We start from the raw sequence: 11,116 nt of genomic DNA on the forward strand, positions 1-11,116 counted from the left end.
AAGGTTTTTAAGAAAATGTCATATTTTAAATTGAATACAATAATGTGCTGAGTGTCTCGTAGGCAGACAGCTCACTTGACGATGATTCTAAAGTTTTGGTAGCCAGAAGCTCGAATAGCCTCAATTATAAAGTTCCCTCCACACGCGCCGTCACTTTTGTACTGGAGTACCAACTGATTGCGCATGGCGTATATAAAAAAAAATTGCAGCATGTCGAAAGGGTGTCCCTTCACGCATGTCGCACGTAAGAAATTGATGGTAAATTTTAACTGTCTGAACCTGGTTGTCCTTACAACAAAATCAGATCATTTTTATGCGTTTCAAGATGTTATTTTTTTTTTCTCATAATCTTTTGTGGTAATCTAACGCGCCGTTCTCTTTTGGCGTCTTGCTTCTATTCTAGCGTGAGCGCTGGCCCTATACAGCTCGAGTGTCGTGAACATGACCACCGTTGTGTCGCCGCCACGCATTTTTGTCTGGCGCGAGCAGCTGCATCGGCTTTCCCTGCACGGAGAAGCATGTCCGAGGTTACCCGGACAACACTTCCCCTTTTCGTAACGCTAGCCCACGTCACTGTGCTCCCCCAATCCTCGTTGGCCACCCGTGACAGTCCCTCTCCCGGTAGCTTGCGTTCACCCTGCGCTCGCTCGACGCCGGACAGAGACACATAGGCGCGACGTCGACGCGCTGCTTTAGGAGGCGGCATCTCGTACGCTTGCTCGACTGTTGCCCTTTGTGCGTTAGCCTGACTGCCTACCAGCAAGCCTACACTGGTCGGTCTTGCGGAGTTCCCTGCCAGCTAGCAAGCCCGTGATTGTGACTCTGCTGTATCTTGGGTAAATAAACCCGTGTTTATTGATGATTTGCCTCAAGTGCCATCTCTGCGCCGGGTCGGAGAGTCGACCAACTCGACCGCAGCGTCTTTGTGCGTGACGGCACTTGAGGAAGCCGCGCTCCTTCCCAGTCGCTTCTCATGGTAGGCCTTTCACCAACCTATCTACACACTTTTTGCCACACAATTGTGTGGTGCAAAGAAGCCTGCACTACTTACTCCAGCAGTTAGGACAACGAGCAGAAAACCAGGCCAAGAAAAGTATAGTAGTCATTATTTGTTGCAGTTATGATATGAACGTGAAGAAATTAAAGTGCACAAAAAGGCAACTTGACACCGGTAGAGGCCGAGCTTACAACCTTCAAATAACACCTCCGATTCTCCACCAATTCACGTACAGCAGTGGTCGTCCTTCCATATACAATATTGGTTATATTTGTGCTTTTTAAACCTGGGAGTGTTTGCACGGGTCGTAGCCATGACGGCGTGTGTGGAACATTCTCCTGTAGCACTCGAAGTATGTTTACCACGCGTCGAAGCATACAAGTGAAAAAACGCACTGTAGCGGAAGCTACCAGCGTTAAAAACAGTTCTGAAGGTCTGCCAGCCAGCACGTGCAATATATATCTCGGTGCTCGCACTGTGACTGGAAAAGACACGTGTGTAATTAGGAGCGCATTGTTTGGTCCTGTGATGCTCTACCTTCCTACTCTTGATATGCTTCACTGAACAGCTGTTAAGCTTCATCGCTTTGTGTATCTGCAACACAATGACACTATATATATCTAAAGATCGGTGATACGCAGAGAAGGAGCAAGAACTTTTTCTTATGGGATATACTTAGAATTGCTCCATCACTCTGCTGTTAAATGTGCTCTTTAATGAATGCTCTGAGCATTTACTTAGTATTTCTCTAGTGCGTGCTGCGAAATTCGCTCGAGTTTGATGTATCGTGTTTACTTGGTCATAAATTTGAGAATAAAACATGTCATGCCTCTCTCCATATCGCACAATCCCAACAAGAAGCAAACAAACTAGTTTTCTCTTTCTTGGAGATACTTTGACAACAGATGAGGTATTCAGTTATAGGAGCGTAGAAGAAATGCCCCTCCAAGCTCCGCCAACATTTCTAGGAAGACATTGAGGATGGGTTAGTTTATTAGGTGAATCGACCTTGCATGTACAGACAGAATAAGATGAAGAGCGGTATCGAATGTGCTTGTTGGCAGACAATACAGTGCTGCTTTTGAAAACATAGAATGCGGTTGCAGCCATGGCAGAAGACCACTACTCAAGTGCGGAAAGAAAGAACCAATTTTTAGTGTCATGATTGTTTGGCAGCCTCCAACCGTGACATCATTTTTCATCTGTTCTTCAAAGGTCTGTTCTTAGATGTCTATGAATATTTTGTGTCATATCTACTAGCAGGTTTGTTATTAACGCTGCACTCCCGTGATGTGATGCTGCGAGCGAGGCGGCCCCTCCCAATTTACATCCGTGTGCTCTGCATGACACCAGGAGAAAAATAAACCTATGTGGAGTATTGCCATCAAGCCTTCCACATATGACGTCGCAAAGTATCTAATTTATGGGCTTTGAATGCGTTATCTGCTCGTGAATAAGCTGATAATAAGTCAAAATGTACGAGAAGCCAGAAGTGCACACGCATACAACTTTACGCAGCTCTGGTAATCAAACTTAGAGATAAGTAAAATTTCTGCTGTTTTTCATATGGGAACCACAATATGATTATGAGGTACATTGTAGTTAGTGAAGGCCTCCGGAAATGTCAGTTCGGTCTATTTGTAGCTCTTTAACGTGTACTTAAGATAACTACAGGGACCTCTAGAATTTCGCCTCTGTTGTAGGTCAGTGCGTAGGATTTGCATTCCTCGCGCGCTTCTAGCGGTACCATCTTTGTTGACTATAGCCACTGCATTATTCGGCCAGTATTGCTGTTCATCGTCTCAGTCACGCTACAAAAGGCGGTTGAACGCCCCCCCCGCCTTCCACCTCAAAAATTGATTCTGGCAACGCCCCAGCTGACAGACAAACATTAAGCCAGACGGGTGCACCCTAGACTAATGTCAGCAGATGATGAAGGACTACGTTTTAATGCATGTACACCTTGAAGATCAGATGTCCATAGAACAGTATAGGGAAGGCCTAATTGAGTGTTTCACTTCCAATGAAATGAGAAATTTCGGCCGATGTCCTGCAGCCTTCTTTTATAAACAATAAACTGTTGCATCGTCAAAGGCTGAACAGGTGAGGTGACATGAAAAATACCTAAGCAACAAAGCACGTCTTGCAAACGCTTCAAATGGGGTTGTACATGAACTCGTTACAAGCTACAAGCTCTCGTTAGATTTGCACATAAACCTTTCAGCCTTGAAAACTTTACTGGGCTTCACGCGCTAATGCGAAATTGTAGGATACCGTGAGTCAGAAGACAAATCGCGTTACTTTCAGTACACAAGCCCCAAATTAAAGGCACACGTGTAAAGCTAGACCTGGAGCCAATCATAGTGTGTTTCTAATAAATGCACAAAAGGTCACGCACTCTCCGAAATAAAACTGTTGAAAGATCACCTCGTATGTCTCCTCGTGCCTTGCGGCTGTCTGTGTCTCAGTAGTAGAACTTTCTACACGGTAAGCCTTCACGACAGCACCAGCAAGCTCGGAATTTTAAAACTCTCTATCTTAGTCAACCTTCAGCGTATAAATAATATTCACCTTTGTCGACCGAAAAGCTGAAGTCATTAGCACCAGTGCTGCGTACACGTGTAAGCTTAAGAGCAAGCTCATGTCTGTCACTCTAGACGCATGTCTTACTCGTCATTACGCAAGCTTTCGTTGAACCCTCTATTTTTATCAAGGCATCAACCGGCCTCAATATCAGGGCATCAACCTTGGCGAAATTTCTGGCCTTGAGCCGGTGGCCAAAGCGTAGCTCCAGGCGTTAGCCACGACAATGACAAGTGACGGACGTGACCGTTGCCTCACCGACATTCGGTGGTTGTGATTTCGGACACATCACTCGGCCGTTCTGGATGCGGCCTTGTCTTGCTCTCTCACACCATTTGGTGATGGGCGCTACTAAGCAGCTTGCTCTCAACGCATTTGCCTCTCTCGCCTGTGTACTTTGTTGCATCACCACTCAGAAGGAGTGTTGAAATGGCTTGCACCATTTCGTAAGGATGTTCTATCTTTGATTCTCTTCTTCCTCGAAGCACCTCCCTTTTTTTTAGCTTCTTGAAGAATGCACAAACCGAGTGAGAACAGCGAGCCGTCTTCCGAAGACGCCTACCTGTTGACATAGGGATTTCATAAACGTTTTGCTGTCTTGCAGAACACAGTGTTCGTAATACACCGCCCGAATATGCGAAAAGAGGATAATATATTGATCCGTGTTGCGAAATGTATCGGAGCGTTGCTACTGCAAAATCAAAATGTCTCGCCTTAGAACAAGGCCGCTGTCCCTACTATATGTGTACACGCGCGTATGTGCATTTTCACTTTACTTTTATTTATTTGACGGAGGGACTTGGAGTGGGCGTGGTTTCGTCCTTCTTTATCTGCAAAGACTCTGATGCAAGAACATCGGCTAGTAATGCTATGGTTGGCACGGCGAATGACCGTCATTTACTTCGATTCTGTGCCACTTTTTCGACGCACTAGCCGATGTGTGGAAAAAACATTGAGCAAGCATGCAGTTGCTTCTTATAGACCCCCCCCCCCCCCCTTCTTTTTTTATTCAGAGTTTCGGAAGCAAATCGGCGCTATACCATTTTGCGCTCTAACGAAATCATTTTGCAACGACGCGAGGGTTTTCTAGATGCCTTGAAATTTATTTGTTTCTCGTGAATACAATTTTCTTTCCATTTTCCTTTTCTTCTTTCTTTTTTTCTTTCTTTCTTTTTTCTTTCAATTTTCACGTAGGTGCACTTATCTTCTTTTCATCCTTTTCACGCTGCCTTCATCATGCAACCAATTTAATGATTGCTCTACGTTTGTGCAATTTTTTTGGTGGTAAATGAGTCATCAATTTTTGTGTAGGGGCTCGATATCAGCCATTGTGTTGAACTTTTTGATCTTTTCGAATCAATAAGCATTGCTGCAGAAGAACATTTTATCCATTAGCATTAGCACTGTGAATAGTTTACGCGTCAAAAAACTGGCTGGGTGCAGCAAGGACAGAAAAGCGGAATGATACGAAAGGGAGGGGGGCATGGTAATCATGCACAGTGAACTAATCATTAGGCGATCTACAAAGCGCAAACAAAAAGTCAGATACGCATAAATATAAATGAAGATGGAGTTTGGTGGCAGAAATTACTTGTATACTGACAAAAGCAATGTTCAAAACATGCGAAAAACTTGATTTTGTGAAAAGTGGTGCAACAGGCAATACACATATTTAACTTGGCTTCGCCCCTTTCTTGTTTGATGACATTATTCGTGTAGCTGGCGTGTAAGGTTCCAATAAAAAAAATTAAAAAGGTTCTTTTTTTACTTGAAGCAATGACCCCTTTATTTCTTTCAATGCCAGTGCAAACGCGTGCTTCTGAATGGGAACCATAGGACCGCCTTATTGCAAGAAGTGGCCTTGATGTGACGCTGCATGAGAAGTAGCGCTGTTTCATCACATGTGCTTCCGAGCGCCTGCCCCGGAGATGTTATAGACGCCTTTCCCACTTCAATAACCTACGTCAGCCAGATTTGTTCCTTCGTGCTGCTTTTTTGTGGCTCAAAGCAACGCCTTGGTCGCGTGACGCTTCCTCATTGGTTGCCCATTTGCGCCACGAACGGTGACACGCTATCACAAAACACCGTATCCCTTACGGAGCCAGCGTGACCACCAATATCGTGAGCACGATGAACGCAATACGCCACCCCACTTATATCCACGGAGTGAATGATGATGAGCGGGGTGAAGCTTCGTGGGCTCTCAGCTGAGCCGTCCGTCCTTCCGTCCGTCTGTGCATCTGTCTGTTTATATCTCTGCCTGTCTGTCCACCATCTCATCAAACTTCTACCAAACTAAATCACACGCAACACGCGTCCACGCCATTCTGATGCATTCATAAAAGTTCTGTAATTGTGACACTCGCAAGCTGCCTCGTCTACATTTTTTTGTTTTGCTGCGCTAGATCAAGCCCCTTGATCTAACCAGCCGGCCACAGATTCAACATGGTGGTGAAGGCGTCGGCGGTGGGTCGCATTAGCTCAAATCGCAAACTACCCGCGCTGAACGGCGAAGCTTGAAGGCCTAAACAAGGACGCGTTCATCGAGAGCTTGGTTTGGATTACGATCGCCGACAACTCTTCAATTAGGCGGGGCAGCAGGGCAGCGACAGTGCGTTGGCATGCCCCAACATGTCTCACGTTTTTTTTTTACAGCCAGCTGAATCCGCCACCACCACTGTCGGTGCATTCGCTCGTGTCTTTTCTACTGGCTTATCTCCCATAACAACGTCAAAAAATATGACAACTATTTCTTTCTCACTAATTTGCATTAATAACTAGAATTTGGTACAAAATTCATTCTCAAGATAGCCACATCAGCGGCGGCGGGATGGGGCAGAACGAATGTGAAAGTCTTCGACGCACATGGAAGTAGTTTTCCGGCCACTGTGGAGCTTTCCTTTTCCCTTCACTTCTCAAGTGTAAATGCGCCCTTAAAGTCTACTGACACATTTTGAAAGTGTTCAGAAGAAAAGCCTTTAGATTTCCTACCTTTGTCTTCCTTAAAGACTGTGAAAAAATATAAAATGGTAAAATGCAAAACAAACAAACAAAGACAGAAATAATAAGCGAGGGTAATGTTAAAACTTGTCAAGAGTGGTCTTATCCCAGCGACGAGCAGATTTCACTTATGGCTAGCGTATAAAAAAACGAGGCACTGAATTCAAATAAAAAATAGCACCTTCAAGCAGCTGAAATTAAGAACAACGACTATATAAAAGTGAAACCTTCGAGACCCTAAAACGCTAACACCCAAGACGCCTCATCACGTACCATGGCGATGCAAAAGAATACTTAAAGTGCATGTTATTTTTTTTCACCCCGGAGACTTGCGCGAAATGAAGTCAAGCGGCACTCCTGATAAGGCATTAACGTATTAAAACGAGGCAAAAAAAAGAGACGTAATAGAATGTGAACGAAATATGCTTTCCACTTTCAGTAACTCGTTCCGGGAGCTCGAGTGTGTAGTCTGTGTCGAAGCGCATTGATGGGGCGGTGTGCTTCGATAATGATCTGAGCAACTTGCATGAATGTTTCTCCTTCGAGCCGAGCACTTCTATGCGAGGTTCACTGGTTGTGCTACTCTGCTGCGCTGAAGTCGGGAAGAGCACTCGAGAGGAGGAAGACGTGCCGCGTGTGTGCAGTTCGTATACACTCGCGTCCTTTTTTTTTTTACTCGCTTGTAGAGCGTGCTTAGCCTCATTAAAACTCTTGCTGCGGGAGAGCAATGCTTAGGTGAGTGGACAGCTTGAAGCACTTGACTAGATTAGGTCTTACTTATTACGTAAAAATGTTGCGAGAATTATAAAAAAGTAATCGTGTCCTTACAATAATTTCGCTTGACACAATCAAAAAGAAAATCTCGTTCTTTGTAGGGCACACTTCGTTAGCTTTAATGTTTGCAGAGGATACACATCGTCGCCTCAAAATCGATGCTACAATCATTGAAGTGCGGCTCGCGGCGGTGGGTGGGTGAAGACATCAGCACCAGCAGGCTCATTTTGTGACATGATGCCGGAGAGTGGGCACAAGTGGTGGTCTGACCAAAGCTCCAGAGGGTGGAGCGTTCTGCGAGAGGACCGAGTATAGAGTTTCCTAAATATACACTAGAGGAAACTCTGGCACTAAAGTCTATGGGAGCTGCAACGAAAGGTTCTTCAGCGAGTATGCGAATGATGAGTAGTACACGGATTTGTATAATCTTCGTACTTCTGGCTCCGTGTGTATTCGTGCGGCTTGAAGCTGTTTTCTCGCGAAACGAAAATCAGCATATGTGCAGCGGTTGCGCTTCATCACCTTATTCTTTTAGGCTTACCGTTTCAAATCGTGTCACGAAGTTCAAAATGGTTCATTGTTTCTCTCGAATCAAAACCGAAACACAACTATAAACGAAGCCACAAGTGCAATTCGCTGCCCGCAAGTGCGTAGGCAAGTCCGTGTACTACCCATGATTTCCATGGTCGCTGAACGATCGCAGCACCAGAGTCTCCTCTAATTAATTTTAGAAAACTCCATGCGACGAAAGACCAAAGATCTATTGATTGATATGTGGGATTTAACGTTCCAAAACCACCATAAAGACGCCATAGTGGAGGGCTCTGGAGATTTCGACCACCTGGGGTTCTTTAACGTGTACCCGAATCTGAACACATGGGCCTACAACATTTCCGCCTGCGTCGGAAATGCATCCGCCGCCGCCGGGATTCAATCCCACGACCTGCGGCTTAGCAGCCGAGTACTTTAGCCACTAGACCACCGCGGCGATATATATTATATATATACTGGTTGTAGTATCTGTCAGATTGGATAATGTGTTGGGGCTCGTGTTAAGAACATCGGGCATGTTCGTGATTCTTAGCACTCGCGACTTTTCTATTAGGATTTCCCCATGGAACATTGCATCACACTTTGTACAGTTGTTGCACGAAAGTTATGCCCAGTGCGCTAGCATCAAATATTGTTCAATCGATGAAGAATTTTGCACAGAACACAAGTCCCGAAACGAAGTTTGGTTTTCCTTCGTTCACCTTATTTGGTGCTCATACTTGTCTCCCAGGTAACGGCCTGTAGGGCCCTAGTGGTACTCGTGGTGTAAATATAAATAGAATAAAATGAAAGCTTAGCCAGTAGGTCCTTTCCAAGCAATTTGAAGCCGGAGCTAGCCCTTTTTTATATACTTTATTATAATCACTATCCTAGAAGTAGTAGTGGCTTCGGAACAGTAGCAGCGTATATATATATACATACATATATATATATATATATATATATATATATATATATATATATATATATATATATATATATATATATATATATATATATATATATATATATATATATATATATATATATGGGAAAGAAGTGTATACCTAAGGGCTCGTTTTTCCGTGTTTTAACACAATATAAATGAGATCTAACAGACAGTAATGCCAGGGAATGTACAGGGGAAGTTTTTAGAACCAATGGAACTTAAATAAAAAGAAAGAAAAGTGGATGAAAAAATAACCAGCCGTGAGCAGGAAGACGTTCGGTGCTCTGTTGAGCATCGAACGCGTTATTCCAAGGTCGTAGGTTCGATTCCTGCTCACTGCTGGTTATTTTTCCATCCACTTTTCTTTCTTCTTATTTACATTCCATTGGTTATAATAACTTCCCCTGTACATTCCTTGGTATGACTGTCTGTTAGATCTCATTAATATATATATATAAATATATAAATATATATATATATATATATATATATATATATATATATATATATATATATATATATATATATATATACACCAAAACCTTGGCAAACGTTACCAGGGAAACGTCTACTCCAGGGAAACCCCTTCTCCGCCTACGCCAGTGGATCAAATTTTTTCATTATAAAAATTCGAAATCGCCTGAATGGCTGAACCTGAAAATAGATTAAAAGTAAGTCACATACTGAACTGTCTGAAAGCAAATGCCGCTCGCAAGCGGGGCGTTCTTTTCCTCAGCACCAGTGGCTCATACCAATAATAATTGTCAGAGAATAGCTACAGTCGAAGGACACTTGTCTTCTTTTTCACGTGGTGAGAAAGAGAGGTACGTACACTCACACAGCATAAGTCCGTTAAAACTTGTTAATCATATTTTGTTTGATGATGTGATGCACCCATACACGCACACGCTCACTTGCCCACACGCACGCATTATAAGTCCTTTGGGTCAAACATTCAGTTAAATACCCTTAGAAATGCAAAAAAGCAGGTCAAATTAAGAAAGATTTCAACTCATATGACCACACACGGTAAGGCACCTGCTCAAAAAGAAGAAAGAGCAAAGAGAGAATTGCTGTCGTAGCACTTTACCATCGAACTGCCTCACGACGCAAATGATCTTGTGCTGGGCAGTCTTCGAAAGCTTTAGTGCATGGTCTAGAAGAGCATGAACTCCTGCGATCAGACAAAAAAGAAATAGTGTCAGCTTAAACAAAAGTAGAAACATTTTACACAGAAAGAGTGAAACATACGCTAATATATACTAAGTAAAGAACTGAACGAAGAGGACCATGGCGTAGACAGTGACTGCCATTCTCTGACCGTATTGACATAAGGTATGCACAGAGCCAAGAACTTTTTCCCAATAGCATGCACCTTGTCTATAGCTCGCTTACTTTAGCAAATGTTGACACTTAATCGCTAACGTTAGCTTCATCTTTACATAAGTAATTCAGTGACTGTCAAGCAAGTGTAACTCTCAAGAGCAGGCGCACACGTGCGCACATGCGGCGTTATGCGCGCTGAAACGGTGGTACCAAGCTCTGGCCACTCAGTCAGAGCTTGAATAGAACGCTTTCTACCTAGAAAATGATTATTATATATCCCAACCGCACCCGTGAAGGTTAGGAGCGCAAACGCTTTCGTTCGCAGTGTCATGGGTTGCTGGAGTGAGCGTGATTTGTATAGCTCTGAGAGAAGAGTGGGTCCAAAGCCCCAGTGGCCTACATCGAGCCCATCGCAAACCTCTCACGACGGAGCCTGTCAAAGTTTGACCGGAACGAAACGAGGTTCATCGGTTTCCAAGTTATAGCGCGAATGGTGTGCCTAATTACCACCGCGTGGTCGCAGGTGTACGGCCAAGTTTAAGAGATATATCTGCTCTCACCGGACATCCGAAACTGTCGTTCCGTATCGGCGTCGATAAGACCTTCGTCGAGAGCCACCTTGGCGCCGTACTGGAGCACCTTGACAACTTGCTCCTGCTCCTCAAGTAGGCTTGATGATTCGTCCACACCCGCTGTCGCCAGCCCTCGCCGGAGGACACTGGCGTCCGCCTTGCATGTCCTGCGTCAGAAAGCATTCACGTCACGTTCCGAGTACTTCAACCAAGGTTTAAACGTGGTCATCGCAGCGGGGATACAGTACACGACGTTGAACTCGGCAGCGCCTTGTCGTAGCTACTCGGCTACCGTGGTGGGTGTGCCTGTGTTGGAGAGAAAATTAAACTTTAATTCAGAACCTTTTTCTTTCACACCTGGGCATCTTCTTTATTCTAGGCAGT

The 11,116-nt window shown here is 44.2% G+C and overlaps 1 protein-coding gene across 1 annotated transcript in view; it reads right to left on the reverse strand.

The window, feature by feature from the left end:
- LOC119161242 (protein qui-1-like) overlaps positions 1 to 10,848 on the reverse strand; it is a 132,641-nt gene extending 121,793 nt beyond the window's left edge. Inside the window, exons 1-2 of the mRNA XM_037413616.2 lie at positions 10,721 to 10,848; positions 9,925 to 10,008 (exon numbers count right to left, since the gene is read on the reverse strand). Of these exons, the coding sequence (XP_037269513.2) occupies positions 9,925 to 10,008; positions 10,721 to 10,727 (91 nt within the window). The 5' untranslated portion in view covers positions 10,728 to 10,848. The remainder of the gene's footprint in view (positions 1 to 9,924; positions 10,009 to 10,720) is intronic.
- Positions 10,849 to 11,116: the final 268 nt, after the last annotated feature.

This window comes from Rhipicephalus microplus, chromosome X (genome assembly GCF_043290135.1).
Source record: "Rhipicephalus microplus isolate Deutch F79 chromosome X, USDA_Rmic, whole genome shotgun sequence".
NCBI classification, from domain to species: Eukaryota; Metazoa; Arthropoda; class Arachnida; order Ixodida; family Ixodidae; genus Rhipicephalus; species Rhipicephalus microplus.